This window comes from Coregonus clupeaformis, chromosome 31, assembly GCF_020615455.1.
Source record: "Coregonus clupeaformis isolate EN_2021a chromosome 31, ASM2061545v1, whole genome shotgun sequence".
NCBI lineage: Eukaryota > Metazoa > Chordata > Actinopteri > Salmoniformes > Salmonidae > Coregonus > Coregonus clupeaformis.
The window spans coordinates 29228219-29244610 of record NC_059222.1 but is presented as its reverse complement, the minus strand read 5'-3'; the positions used below and the strand labels follow the sequence as shown (position 1 = coordinate 29244610).

Here is a 16392-nt window from a genome sequence, read left to right as displayed (position 1 = left end):
TTTCCTAATAATTGCTCCCACAGTTGATTTCTTCAAACCAAGCTGCTTACCTATTGCAGATTCAGTCTTCCCAGCCTGGTGCAGGTCTACAATTTTGTTTCTGGTGTCTTTTGACAGCTCTTTGGTCTTGGCCATAGTGGAGTTTGGAGTGTGACTGTTTGAGGTTGTGGACAGGTGTCTTTTATACTGATAACAAGTTCAAACATTTGCCATTAATACAGGTAACGAGTGGAGGACAAAGGAGCCTCTTAAAGAATAAGTTACAGGTCTGTGAGAGCCAGAAATCTTGCTTGTTTGTAGGTGACCAAATACTTATTTTCCACCATCATTTGCAAATAAATTCATTAAAAATCCTACAATGTGATTTTCTGGATATTTTTTTCTCAATTTGTATGTCATAGGTGACGTGTACCTATGATGAATATTACAGGCCTCTCTCATCTTTTTAAGTGGAAGAACTTGCACAATTGGTGGCTGACTAAATACTTTTTTTCCCCACTGTACGTTTCCTGGTCCGAGCCCTGTACCAAGCAGCTCTCCCAAAATTGCAGCCGTAATGCCTAAGTGTCAGAGCTGGTGAGCTGGCTGGTGCCAGGTGCTCATAAAAGGTCTACATCTATATGGTTGAATCCTTTTTCTCCTCTCATGGAAGGCAGACAGACTTCCTCCACTGGATAAATAAATGGGTTAGAGATAATTAAAATGGATACTGTGATATGGGTAAGACTGCCTTGCACACACACTGCCCATTAATCCTATACAAATAATCCTGGGTTGGGTTGGCCCAATATCCATGCTTCTTTTAGGATGGATAACCTGCTGATGAGCTGTAGCCTGAGCTAGCTTGATTAATCAGCTGAGAGAAATAGTAACAGCACTTATTTGGTCAAATCTTTCATCGATGGCTGAAATCTAGACTATGTGATGGGAAACGAATGAATTGAATGATATTAAGCATATTTAATTGGCTCCTTTTAAGAACTATTGCTGTCTCATTAAGTCGCTTACATCTGTTGAACAAAAGCATCATAATTTTGTACAGACTACAAATTATAGCTACATCTAGATAGTCCAGAGTATTGCTACTGGTTACGATCACTGATCAAGATCATTTCCAAATATAGCAACTACTGGACTACTTAAAAAAAAAAAAAAAAAGAGTTAATGATCTTCATGAGTGAATATCCAAATACATGCCTAAAAGACAAAAAGTGAAGAAAGAAAGGAACACAGCAAAATTCGATCGGTAAATTGAACACTGTGGGTGTTAAATCTAACACTTTTGAAGTGTTTATATGAGAACTACCAGAAAGTATTGAATTTACACTTTTCAAAGTGTTTACCTTTTAACACCGATACTTTCCAACACCAGTGGCATTAAAATGGAACACTAACTCAGTGTTAAAGGTACACAGTTATGGGTTTCACTAATCCCTTGTATTTAACACTTTAGAATTCGATTTTTACACTAGGTCAGTGTTAAAGGTACATCAGCCGCGTAGGTACGGGCCCGGGCCCACCCAATCAAATTGAGCAAAAAATAATATTATAATAATATTTTTTTCTGCTCTCTTCTTGTCAGTGTTCCAAATAGGCAGAGGTGGGTAGTAACACGTTACAAGTAATGCGTTACATGTACTTAAGTAAATTTGTGCTTGTAATGGCACAACCGAGGGGGAGGAGAATGGGCCAGCCAAGAAAAGAAAAGACCCTTCAAAGTGTAAAGGAGCGGTTCGGAAGAGAAGGAGAATGGAGGGGAAATCCTACCTTAGCAGGAAAAAGATGATTGAGTTGACTATGGCAATTGATATTTGCACTATTTGATTATTTATTACTTACATGATTCTTACCTGAATACCTACCTTGATGTTTAATTCCATGCTGAAATGTGTCTGATTTGCATACTAGCAACATGATTGATAGTGACATTTCGATGTTGTTTGACTGTTGTAACACCTACCTGATCCTCCTTGATCCTTCATTCTGAGTAGAAAATGTAACATCACACTTGGTGTAAATCTTTTTAGTACGCATTCACCATCACATGTACTTGAAATTATATTGTGAAATAAATGTTCATTAATGATATTGAAATGTTGAAATTATTCCAAACTCTCGAGTACCATTTACCTTTCTATGAAATTGAACACATTGATTCAGTAAATATTAAGTAATCTTTGAAAAGCACCATCATTGAAACTGTACAGCCTATGGACTTTGTTTTATGTTAGTCTTCATTGGAGACTACCTGTGCTGGAGGACATCTGCAATTTAGCATTTTTATAAGGATCCCCATTAGCTGCTGCTAATGCAGCCGCTACTCTTCCTGGGGTCCACAAGATGTTGCTGGCTTAAATAATAGTTTAATGTGAAATCAATTGCACTAAGTTGTTATTCTTTTTGTTTGCTGTCACAGTTTACCAGGTGTAAAAAATATCCAAACTAAATTTGTAACTAGTACTTACACTATATATACACAAAAGTATGTGGACATGCCTTCAAATTAGTGGATTCGGCTATTTCAGCCACACCCGCTGCTGACAGGTGTATAAAATCGAGCACACAGCCATGCAATCTCCATACTAAACATTGTCAGTAGAAAGGCCTTACTGAAGAGCTCAGTGACTTTCAATGTGGCACCGTCATAGGATGCCACCTTTCCAGCAAGTCAGTTTGTGAAATTTATGCCCTGCTAGAGCTGCCCCGGTCAACTGTAAGTGCTGTTATTGTGAAATGGAAATGTCTAGGAGCAACAACGGCTCAGCCGCGAAGTGGTAGGCCACACAAGCTCACAGAACGGGACTGCGAGTGCTGAAGCGTGTAAAAATTGTCTGTCCTCGGTTGCAACACTTACTACCGAGTTCCAAACTGCCTCAGGAAGCAACGTCTGCACAAGAACTGTAAGTGCAAGAACTGTATGCACACATGACCTCATGTGTTCTCGCATACCCCGAGAGCATCTGGTCAGCGGGGTGGTGGCACAGGAATCCTCATCTCTCCCAAGTTGACATTCTCTCTTTTTCCGCTGACCCATCTGTCTATTTCCTCATTTGAATTCCATGCTGTCACAGTCACTAGCCCATTCAAGCTTAACATCCTTATCATTTATCGCCCTCCAGGTTCCCTTGGAGAGTTTATCAATGAGCTTGACGCCTTGATAAGTTCCTTTCCTGAGGATGGTTCACCCCTCACAGTTCTGGGTGACTTTAACCTCCCTACGTCTACCTTTGACTCATTTCTCTCTGCCTCCTTCTTTCCACTCCTCTCCACTTTTGACCTCACCCTCTCACCGTCCCCCCCTACTCACAAGGCAGGCAATACGCTTAACCTCATCTTTACTAGATGCTGTTCTTCTACTAATCTCACTGCAACTCCCCTCCATGTCTCCGACCACTACTTTGTATCCTTTTCTCTCTCGCTCTCCTCCAACACTACTCACTCTGCCTCTACTCAGATGGTAATGCGCTGTCGCAACCTTCTCTCTCTCCCGCTACTCTCTCCTCTTCCATCCTATCATCTCTTCCCTCTGCTCAATCCTTCTCCCTCCAATCTCCTGATTCTGCCTCCTCAACCCTCCTCTCCTCCCTTTCTGCATCCTTTGACTCTCTATGTCCCCTATCCTCCCGGCCGGCTCGGTCCTCCCCTCCTGCTCCGTGGCTTGACGACTCATTGCGAGCTCACAGAACAGGGCTCCGGGCAGCCGAGCGGAAATGGAGGAAAACTAGACTCCCTGCGGACCTGGCATCTTTTCACTCCCTCCTCTCTACATTTTCTTCCTCTGTTTCTGCTGCTAAAGCCACTTTCTACCACTCTAAATTCCAAGCATCTGCCTCTTACCCTAGGAAGCTCTTTGCCACCTTCTCCTCCCTGCTGAATCCTCCTCCCCCCTCCCCCCTCCTCCCTCTCTGTGGATGACTTCGTCAACCATTTTGAAAAGAAGGTTGACGACATCCGATCCTCGTTTGTTAAGTCAAATGACACTGCTGGTCCTGCTCACACTGCCCTACCCTATGCTTTGACTTCTTTCTCCCCTCTCTCTCCAGATGAAATCTTGCGACTTGTGATGGCCGGCCGCCCAACAACCTGCGCGCTTGACCCTATCCCCTCCTCTCTTCTCCAGACCATTTCCAGAGACCTTCTCCCTTACCTCACCTCGCTCATCAACTCATCCTTGACCGCTGGCTATGTCCCTTCCGTCTTCAAGAGAGCGAGAGTTGCACCCCTTCTCAAAAAACCTACACTCGATCCCTCCGATGTCAACAACTACAGACCAGTATCCCTTCATTCTTTTCTCTCCAAAACTCTTGAGCGTGCCGTCTTTAGCCAACTCTCTTGCTATCTCTCTCAGAATGACCTTCTTGATCCAAACCAGTCAGGTTTCAAGACTGGTCATTCAACTGAGACTGCTCTTCTCTGTGTCACGGAGGCTCTCCGCACTGCTAAAGCTAACTCTCTCTCCTCTGCTCTTGTCCTTCTAGACCTGTCTGCTGCCTTTGATACTGTGAACCATCAGATCCTCCTCTCCACCCTCTCCGAGTTGGGCATCTCCGGCGCGGCTCACTCCTGGATTGCGTCCTACATGACAGGTCGCTCCTAACAAGTGGCGTGGCGAGAATCTGTCTCCGCACCACGTGCTCTCACCACTGGTGTCCCCCAGGGCTCAATTCTAGGCCCTCTCCTATTCTCGCTATACACCAAGTCACTTGGCTCTGTCATATCCTCACATGGCCTCTCCTATCATTGCTACGCAGACGACACACAACTAATCTTCTCCTTTCCCCCTTCTGATAACCAGGTGGCGAATCGCATCTCTGCATGTCTGGTAGACATATCAGTGTGGATGACAGATCACCACCTCAAGCTGAACCTCGGCAAGACGGAGCTGCTCTTCCTCCCGGGGAAGGACTGCCCGTTCCATGATCTCGCCATCACGGTTGACAACTCTGTTGTGTCCTCCTTCCAGAGTGCAAAGAGCCTTGGCGTGACCCTGGACAACACCCTGTCGTTCTCCACTAACATCAAGGCGGTGACCCGATCCTGTAGGTTCATGCTCTACAACATTCGGAGAGTACGACCCTGCCTTACACAGGAAGCGGCAGAGGTCCTAATCCAGGCACTTGTCATCTCCCGTCTGGATTACTTCAACTCGCTGTTGGCTGGGCTCCCTGCCTGTGCCATTAAACCCCTACAACTCATCCAGAATGCCGCAGCCCGTCTGGTGTTCAACCTTCCCAAGTTCTCTCACGTCACCCCGCTCCTCCGCACACTCCACTGGCTTCCAGTTGAAGCTCGCATCTGCTACAAGACCATGGTGCTTGCCTACGGCGCTGTGAGGGGAACGGCACCTCCGTACCTTCAGGCTCTGATCAGTCCCTACACCCAAACGAGGGCATTGCGTTCATCCACCTCTGGCCTGCTGGCCCCCCTACCTCTGCGGAAGCACAGTTCCCGCTCAGCCCAGTCAAAACTGTTCGCTGTTCTGGCACCCCAATGGTGGAACAACCTCCCTCACGACGCCAGGACAGCGGAGTCACTCACCACCTTCCGGAGACACTTGGAACCCCACCTCTTTAAGGAATACCTGGGATAGGATAAAGTAATCCTTCTACCCCCCCCTTACCCCACCCCCCAAAAAAAGAAAAACATATTGTAAAGTGGTTATCCCACTGGCTATAAGGTGAATGCACCAATTTGTAAGTCGCTCTGGATAAAAGCGTCTGCTAAATGACATATTATTAAGAACTGTTCGTCGGGAGCTTCATGAAATGGGTTTCCATGGCCGAGCAGCCACACACAAGCCTAAGATCAACATGCGCAATGCCAAGCATTGGCTGGAGTGGTGTAAAGCTCGCCGCCATTGGACTCTGGAGCAGTGGAAACGCATTCTCTGGAGTGATGAATCACGCTTCACCATCTGGCAGTCCGATGGACAAATCTGGGTTTGCCAGGAGAACGCTACCTGCCCGAATGCATAGTGCCAACTGCAAAGTTTGGTGGAGGAGGAATATGGTGTGGGGCTGTTTTTCATGGTTCAGGCTAGGCCACTTAGTTCCAGTGAAGGGACATTTTAACGCTACAGCATACAATGACATTCTAGATGATTCTGTGCTTCCAACTTTGTGGCAACAGTTTGGGGAACTCCCTTTCCTGTTTCAGCATGACAATGCCCCCGTGCACAAAGTGAGGTCCATACAGAAATGGTTTGTCGAGATCAGTGTGGAAGAACTTGACTGTCCTGCACAGAGCCCTGACCTCAACCCCATCAAACACCCTTGGGATGAATTGGAACGCCAACTGCGAGCCAGGCCTAATTGGCCAACATAAGTGCCCGACTTCACTTATGCTCTTGTGGCTGAATGGAAGCAAGTTCCCACAGCAATGTCCCAACATCTAGTGGAAAGCCTTCCCAGAAGAGTGGAGGCTGTTATAGCGGCAAAGGGGGGACCAACTCCAAATTAATGTCCATGATTTTGGAATGAGATGTTTGACAAGCAGGTGTCCACATACTTGTGGTCATATAGTGTAAGTAGTTTTCTGACCGGATACATTTTCTCTTACTTGAGTAGTTTATTCAGAGGGCTACTTCTACTTTTACTTGAGTAAATTACAATCTAGGTAACAATACTTTTACTTACATACAGATTTTCAGTACTCCACCCACCTTTTCAAATAAGACATTATTTGTCTTTTTACCTAAACATGCAAACACCATCAGATAGAATTCATAGCAAGCAGTGGACTGGAATGACATTCAGATTAACTGGAATGACATTCCCTCTCATGTGATGGGTGGCAAAAAAGAACTAACTGAAAGCAAGACCCCCAATAAGCCATGAATATGACTGCATTGAGGCATATGTCACTGTGCTTCTATGGCTATATGCACCATGCCACTGCCTACTTCATTAGTTCATTTAGCAAACAAGTCAACACACCTATATTTTAGTCTCATGGCAAAATGTACAGAATAGCATGATATTAGCAATAAAACTGAACATTTGTATCTTTGCCCCATGGCAAAATGTGTAGAATTGCATAATTGCAACACATGTCTAGCTACACTACTGAGGTACACTTATGGTGTTCACTGATACCTTTACAGCAAATTCTCCAGTGTTAAATCAGCAGAGAGTGTTATATTTAACACTGGTTCATTATCTATACGGGTCCACACTTTTCAGTGTGAAATTAGCAAACTGTTTAGTGTAAAGCCTTATTTGCATATTTCCCAGAGTGCCTTGCCTTTCGAGTGAATTGTAGAGTTACCACCCATGACTGTATTTGTTAGTGACAGGGACATGGTTGTTTCATTCATCAATTTTCAGTCCAGTGGCCTTCACCAAGTGTGATCCTAAGCGAATATGTTATCATTAAATTGTATTCCTTAACACAATACAACACATAATTTATAAGGCCTTATTTTGAGGGTCTAGTTTTACCCTAATACAGTGGCCTGAAACTCATGGTTTACAGGTCACATCAAGCCTGCAAGTCACATTATTCTGGCTTGCAAAGTGATGTGTAATTCCTATTGAAATCCAGCCAGAGTGGGGATATCCAACATTCAGAATGACTGCCGGGAAGACTAAGATATGAGACTAGATATGAGCATCTAAACTGAAACAACCATTTCAGTAACGGGTGCAATAAGTCCAAGTAACATTGGATTAGTTTATTAAAATGTATGTTATTTATAATTGAGTAGCATAAGATGAATCAATTAATCAATCAATGTACATGCAAAAACATAGATATTGAAACAAACAATTCTAAAAATCAACCTGCAATAGCGCATGCTGGGAAATATGATAATGATGGCCATGGTTTTGGTTTAACACTGGTTATTAACAACAACACTGGCGTTCTTTTACAACAATGAGTGTTAATTTCACACTTACAAAGTTAATTTAACACCTAAATCAACACTAGAAATGTTACACTGAAAATTCAATACTAGGTAAAATTTGACACCCTGACTGAACAACAGTATTTTTAAACAACATCTTAAAAAGCAATACCAGCTGGCATTCATAGTAACACAAAGTAACACCACATCAACACCAAAACTGCCCTCACCAGGATATATGAACACTGCCGATTTTGCTGTGAAGGAAGGCAGTAAGAAAGGAAAGATAGAAAGAAGGGAGGAAGGAAAGATTTATGAGTAATTGACCGGGGCCTTCAGTGTCCTTCCCTAGAGGATGCAGGGATCACCTGCTGTCCTGGTCTGTCCGGGCATGGTTTGTCCTGGCGTAACAGTCGTCATGTTGCTAACCAGCCACATGGGATGCGATGGTGAGATCACTGTCTGTTAATACACCATCTGCCCCGGCCTGTCACTCACTGTGTCCGTTTCTCTCACTCTGACTCGCACATGACTCTAACCTGACGTAAGGGCTGCAGAAGCTTTATAGAGATGCATAGAGACTAAATAAAAGTCTCTCCAGCACAACACTGTCCTGATATAAGGCCTGCACAGCTACTTCATATCAACTCTCCACGTAATATACAAAAAACATATAACAACACTCTCCATGACATTAGAGCTGCACAGATTACATCACTCTCCAATGCAACAATGTAAGCGCTGTCCAGACACTGAATAACAACACAGCAGGACATTAGTGTTTTTACATAGTTCTCCAGACTATTATCTATAATAGAAACATACCCTGTAGTATGAGTCAGTCTACTTTACAGTTGGCACCAAGTTAAAACAACCTAAAGCTAAACTAAAACCCACTATTTACTTTCTGTCTAATGTAAACCTCACTTCATATCTCAATCATATGTACAGTATATGGTGCATTAATGCAGTAGAATAAACTATACAGTACTATTCATCGTTTTTCCATTGGCCCTATGGAATAAAGAAAAAGTACCACTGAAACGACACACTTATCGTGTTAGAGTAGAGGACTTAGAGTGTGTTGTGTGTGTGTGTGTGTATGTGGACCCTTCCTTCTCCGCCAACCACACGTCAGAGTTGAGAGGCAGTGTCTCACTCTCTGTGTGTGTGTGTGTGTGGGTGGGTGAGTGAGTGCGTGGGTGTGTGGACTCTTCTTCAGCCAGCCACAAGCCAGAGAGCCCTGAGAGGCCGAAGCAGCACTAGAGATTCTAATAAACACCAGATGTTCTCTGGGTAATATATACACACACCCTACGCCATGTCCATCTCACACACACACACACGCACACAATACTGATAATGGTATTCTGTCAAACATTGAAAAACAATATTAGTAAAAATGAGCCTTATTTACGTACTAAAACTGCACAGAATGAGAAATCACATTCTCTCTCCATCACACCGTGAGAGGCTTGGCTTTGACTGCCCAGTCCCCTGTCCTGTGAAGGATAATACAATGTGTATGTGTGTTTGTGTGTGTGTGCAACCAGTGTTAAGTGTGCGAGGGAACGGAATCCAGAGGCCCGGCATGGCCTATCAGTTTCTGGGAGTCTGCCGGAGATAAAGCAGCAAGGGGCAACGTGATTGGTCGACAGGGCAAATACTATTTTAGAAGAATTTTTCGATTGGCCGTTTATCTGCTGATTGTATGCGAGAGGTCCGCAGTACACATGGAAAGGGTTTTTGAAGATTTCTCTGAGTGCCGTCTATTAACACACATACAGATGCATGGGCACACACACACACACACTGTGGCTAGGCCTCTGGATTGCATTCCCCCTGCACACACACTTACCACTGGTTATCTCACTGCTGGAGCCCCAGTGAAACGAATGTCAAACCGTGCCAGAGAGATAGCATTCAACTACCTTCCCTACTACACTACAACCCCCTAACCCCAGCCTGCAGCCGTTTATAAATACTCAGGCTAGTGCACTCACACAGGCTACAACTCTGGACTGTATTGTGGAGATGACTCGTGACTGGCTTCTCTCACAGACGTTAGCCAGTTTGTAATATAGCCCTAATTTTATGAGCATTAAATGCAGATTAAATATACCTGTTTCGTGTGTGCATGTGTGTGTGCGCGCCTTTCTACCTAGCTGTCTCCCTGCCTGTCTGTTTGTCTGATACTCCCTTACTGTCTCACTGTGCAAGATGATTCAAGGCTTCCACATAGATCACAGACCATAGATCAGCTGTAATATGGTGTTATCGGGATAGAGGTGATCATAGATCATATATCAGCTATAACATATTATGGTGTTAGAGGTATAGATCCTAGATCAGCTTGAACATGGTGTTATCAGGATAGATGGGTCTCTGGTTACATTGTTAAGGACTACGTTTTGTTATCATGAGGTAAGTGTGTCGGCTCGTAGAAGCGAGGGCCATGTAGCACGTTGTGTTTCATCGCCGTCGTCAGTTGCAAGTTAAATCTCTCTCTTTTTTTCTCTCTCTCTCTTTCTCTCACTCGCTCTAGTAATACAGTACATGGTGTCACACACACTTATGAGCTGTGTGTGTGTGTGTGTGTGCGTATGCATGTGTATGTGTACATATGCATGTGTCTTCATGTGTAAAAGAGTGTTACTCACGAGGCATGATGCCTTGGTCTGCAAGCTGCTCTCGAGTCCTCCTCTGCTGAAGTCTTAACTGCAGAACTACAGGGGGAGAGATGGAGAAGGGAGGGAGACAGAGAGATGAGGGAGGGCAGAAAAGGGCGAGGGAAGGAGATACAGAGGAGGGGTAGAGAGACTGAGTATGCTACTAATGTCAGATGACTACCGTAGCAGCAGAGAAAGTATTGTTATGGTTGTGTGACGGTGAGAGAATCGGGTTTGACAGTTTCATGAACCAACATCAATGAAGTTTCAGTGATAGAACACACCACTGTTTAAAAGTTCTCAAAGTTCTGATGCTACCGTCCTCAAAACAAGCTTCATGCCAATCTCTCTGTGTGCCAATCTTTCTGTGCGGCAATTACGTAGAAGAGTTGCACAGACACACAAAACAAGGAAGAAATGGCGATGTGGGCTGACAAATATTTCTGTGAACAGGATGTAGGGAATGATGAACACAGCTCCTGGCCTTTAAACAGATCTGCTAGGCAGTGTGTGGTCTGGGAGGGCGTGCATCTGTCTGCGTTCTGACAAACACACTGGCCCATGTCTCCCGAGCTCCCCTTAACCTCTATCCAAAGCCCCTTGTGTCTGCCAGAATGTGTGTGTGTGTGTGTGTGTGTGTGTGTGTGTGTGTGTGTGTGTGTGTGGGGGGGGTTATCACTCTTAGCTGCTCTTTGGTTGGAGTGGCCCGCTGAATGGACAGAGCTGCTACGTAGTCTAAGAGATCTGTTTCATCAATACGCCAGGGAAACACTGTGACACATACCCATTGATGTTTAAGGAGTACTGTATGTATTGGTCTGTGTGTGTGTGTTGGCTTTATCTCTCCCTCCTCTCAGGCCATCTACCTCTGTTTCATAATGACACACACAATTCTCTAAACATCTGATTGAGTTTACAGCCCCGAGCCGTGACCTCCTGCCCTGTACATCAGATGGCAGCAGCACAGCCATTCACTCTGACTGGACACTGGGACAAAAAAATGCAAACCATTTTTCAGTATAGTACTCAAATTCTTTGAATCTCTCTCTTTAGCTCTTCTCTTCCTCTCTCTTTCTGTCAATGGATATGTTACCCACCCCACTGGATCCCAGCCAGGTTTAATACAATTATTCTTAATACTTTATGTATCTATAAATATGTGATTAATATCTTAAACAGCTCATAAATAGCCCGTCCAGTTGTCAAAAGGGCCTGTGTCCCATGTCAGGAGAGTCTGCTCACTGCTCTGGTGATATCAATTACTGGTACAGCAATTAAAACATTGACTGTCCAATAATGTCTATCAGTCTAATCAAATCAAAATTATTCCTGGAGCAAAAAGACACGGCAACACAGTCACAGCAACTCACAGTCATAACGACCATGGCACAGCTGTTGTCAAAGCAGCTGCGATGCTCCTGGAGAGGTCAAAGGGTATATAGTTAGGGGTTTCCTCTAAAGAGGAGTTCCCCAAACAAGACTAAGATTTCTAAAATGCCACTAACCTGAGAGATGATTCTCTCCATCTATCTCTCTCTCTCTCGTCTCCCACACATTCACTCACAGCGCAAATAAACACACACCCTTGCGCCTCCACACACTTACATTTATGGCATTAGGGCAAATCATTTTCAGATCCATCCTCACCCTGTCCTTCGTGATTCTTGGAAGTGTGGTGCCTGTCAGTGTGTAACAGAGTTGGCTCTGAGCTGATTTATAGTTACTACCCTGCTTTAATATTACCACCAACTGGCCCTCTGAAATCAGACAGAGATAGCACAGACACACCAACACTACTGTTAATCACAACTAAATTCAGGGAGAGAGCTATAGAGATACAATAACCCTTGTTTAAGTAGGAAAGCTTGGTATTCCATACAATAAAAACATGCTAGATGAACACTACTGGGAGGTTATATCAGGGTTTATAACAAGGTTATGTTTATAACAGAACCTACCATTTATACTGCCATGAAACTCTCCAGAGGCAGAAGGCATGGACAAATGTAATAAAATACAAAAAATCTAATTCAACACGTTGAGCCTAGATTTTGTGTTGACATAATATACAACTCCAACATCTCTGTCCTGTACAGTTATGTAATGCTAGTGAGAAGCATGCGTGCACACACACACACACACACACACACACACACACACACACACACACACACACACACACACACACCCCTGGGACCCCTCTGAGATTCTTATCCCTCGCTGCTAGAATATCTTACCAGTAGTAGTTCCCATAGCTTACTCTCTGTGACCCAGCATGTAAGACTAAACAGTCTCCCCACATCAGCAGGGCATTAATAACCAGTCTATCAGCCTAATGTGTGTGTGTCACAGCAACACCAAACACCAAATCCATGAGCCGCTGCCGTGTGAAAGTCTCTCTGTCTGGCCATACCACTACAATGACTCCAGCCCTTACATCTCTCTCTCCTTCTCTCTCCATCCCTCTCTCGCTCTCCCCCCAGAGCCCAGAGGTAATTTCCCAGTGCACAGTTGCTGGTCTAAACAACACAGAGGAAAAGCACAATTTAGCCTGCGATTGCTGGTAAGCAATTACCGCGCTGAGTGCAGAGAGATTGCACTGAAGTCAAATAAAGAGAGAGAAAGAGAGCTGGTCAGAGCCTTTCAACTATTGTGGTTCCCTACGTTTTGTTCACAGTGAAATGAATCACTGGATAAAATGCTGGTTGACTGTAAACCGTGTGTATCAAACTGTGACTGAGCAGGACAGGGAGAAAGTCCCAAGCATTAGACTGTAGCTCTGGCTGTCAGTAACATTCCCTTCAGGGAGGGGGCAGTATTGTTCACAGTACAGACATCTACATAGAGACAGAGTTGCAAGATAAAGAGTAGACTGTATATATACACGATACATAGACAGAAGAAGAGAGAGAGATCGAGAGAGAAGTTTGTGTGTGTGTGTGCGCGCGCATGTGTGTGTGTTTAAGTGTATGAGAAAGAACAGAGATAGAGGGATATACAAGAAGAAGCCCAAACAGCTGCTGTGTGTTAGAAGGGTTTATATCAGTACTGTAGTCCAGGCAGGTAAGGTCACCAACACACCACACACACACCGCTCTCATCACAGCCTAATTATGATAACCTTTAACCTTGCACTATTCTCTATCAGAACCTTGAGGGTTTAAGTGTCAGAACGTCACTTGCTGCTTTTCTTCAAAAGCAAACAAGTGCATGAACCTGTACAAGAGAACTCTTGGAAACAAGTGTACAAGGTTGGGGTCGATTCCATTTCAATTCAAATATTTTATTTTCAATTAGGATTTTAGCTGTTCTTGAACTGGAATTTTAGTTCACTTCCCGAATGAACTAAATCTAAATGGGATCGACCCCCAACCACACACGTACCCTCAGTCACGTGTTTTCACTTTTACGACAAAGCATCTATACACCATAGCATCCATAGAGCAGAGCAACGTGATTAAAGGGTGGCACCACTGATGGGTGGTATCCTCCATGAACTCTGTGATGACGGAGTCTCTCTGCTCCTCCTCAACAACATTATCAGCTGGCCCTACTAAATTACACACACCTGTCATCCAACCTCCCTCATCCTCTGTGCTCTGCTGCACGGGAGGCAATGCAAATCATACTCTACCACAGATGAAGGATAAAGAAAGAGCATGTACCGGTACTACTGTACACTATCAACAAAATACAAGTATTGACGGTTGGACAAACGGGATTGAACAAATACATGTTTCTTATTCCACGCAAGTGCAAACATTGTATCATACATTACATCAAAAAAGTGCCAGTCCAAAGGTTTGAATGAACAAATGACTGGACAATTGCATAGGTGATTACCGATAGGTGAGTAGAAATGAAAAGAGACACACACACACAGTATAGGATCTTACCTGATCTAAACTTGCTTCGTATCAGTATGGAGTGTTCAGAGCCAAGTAGAGTCATAATGCTCACAGTATGGTTCCAGTGTTCAGTAGGGAAAAATAAAACTGGCACAAGCGACAGGACAGGACACACACTTTCACTTCAATGACCCTGCCTCTTCCTGGGACCAGAGACCGAGACCAGAGCTGGCCAAACGCTCGTCATCAACAACACAACATCTATTACAAGAAAATAAGAAAAAAGGTGGTGTATCTCTTGTATCGCTTCACTCCTCTCTCTCTCTCTCTCTCTCTCTCTCTCTCTCCTCTTCTCTCGCTCTCTCTATTCTCTTCTCTATCTCACTCCTTCGCTCTCCCTAGGGTAGCTGTGGGAGTCGGACAGTGAGGCAGACTTTGGTCCCATGTAGCTCTGAGCTCTGAGTCCACGCCAGAGAGAGTAGAGTGATATGCCATCTGCTGGGAGGAGCTAACCACTGAGGCTTCCCATAGCCCCTCCCACAGTTCCCCTAACCCCTCCTCCAGTAGGTAATGATGTCCTCTGCACGGACTAGGAGCTAAAGGTTCTGGTAGCTCCTCCTCCTAGGGAGAGGGAGCCAAGAGGACTGCAGGCTGGAGGGCTGGACTGGAGACTCCCCCAGACCTTCTGAATATGTTACTAGTCTGACACTGCACACACAGAGAGATTCAGACACACACATATACATACACAGACAGACAGACTGACAGACAGACAGGCTGATATACTGACTGTACACAGACACACAACCCCCACCCCAACACACACACTTACAGAATATACACAATTCATTTAGACTATCACACGGGACAAAAAGAAAGCTTTTAAAAAAGGCACACTACCTGTGTCAAAACGACTGGCGTTGATGTGTACAGTGAGTAGTAGTATAACTCTCCAGTCAGTAATCAATCAATTTCAATCAATCAATCAATTTTATTTTATATAGCCCTTCTTACATCAGCTAATATCTCGAAGTGCTGTACAGAAACCCAGCCTAAAACCCCAAACAGCTAGTAATGCAGGTGTAGAAGCACGGTGGCTAGGAAAAACTCCCTAGAAAGGCCAAAACCTAGGAAGAAACCTAGAGAGGAACCAGGCTATGAGGGGTGGCCAGTCCTCTTCTGGCTGTGCCGGGTGGAGATTATAACAGAACCATGCCAAGATGTTCAAAAATTTTCATAAGTGACAAGCATGGTCAAATAATAATCAGGAATAAATCTCAGTTGGCTTTTCATAGCCGATCATTAAGAGTTGAAAACAGCAGGTCTGGGACAGGTAGGGGTTCCATAACCGCAGGCAGAACAGTTGAAACTGGAATAGCAGCAAGGCCAGGCGGACTGGGGACAGCAAGGAGTCACCACGTCCGGTAGTCCCGACGTATGGTCCTAGGGCTCAGGTCTCTCAGTTGGCTTTTCATAGCCGATCATTAAGAGTTGAAAACAGCAGGTCTGGGACAGGTAGGGGGTTTCGTAACCGCAGGCAGAACAGTTGAAACTGGAATAGCAGCAAGGCCAGGCGGACTGGGGACAGCAAGGTGTCAGCATGCCCGGTAGTCCTGACGTATGGTCCTAGGGCTCAGGTTCTCAGAGAGAAAGAGAGAACGAGAGAATTAGAGAGAGCATACTTAAATTCACACAGGACACTGGATAAGACAGGAGAAGTACTCCAGGTATAACCAACTAACCCCAGCCCCCCGACACATAAACTACTGCAGCATAAATACTGGAGGCTGAGACAGGAGCGGTCCGGAGACACTGTGGCCCCATCCGAAGAAACCCCCGGACAGGGCCAAACAGGAAGGATATCAACAAGGCTTCCCTTTCTCCATCTCCCACATACCAGCCTAGCATTTGTCAGTCTCTCGCTCTCTCTCTCTCTCTCTCTCTCTCTCTCTCTCTCTCTCTCTCTCCACCAATCTGCTCTGCGTGCCTGCTCTCCTCAGAGACTACAAGAAAAGCTCCATAACAACTG

The 16392-nt window shown here is 44.7% G+C and overlaps 1 protein-coding gene across 4 annotated transcripts in view; it reads right to left on the bottom strand.

The window, feature by feature from the left end:
* myocd (myocardin) overlaps positions 1–16392 on the bottom strand; it is a 65464-nt gene that overhangs the window by 19271 nt on the left and 29801 nt on the right. For 3 of the 4 annotated variants that reach the window (XM_041858704.2, XM_041858705.2, XM_041858707.2), the window contains exon 2: positions 10507–10572. In XM_041858704.2, coding sequence (XP_041714638.2) covers positions 10507–10572 — 66 coding nt within the window. Of the gene's footprint in view, positions 1–10506; positions 10573–14411; positions 14798–16392 lie in introns of those variants that run through there. The other variant, XM_041858706.2, reaches the window with a different exon arrangement.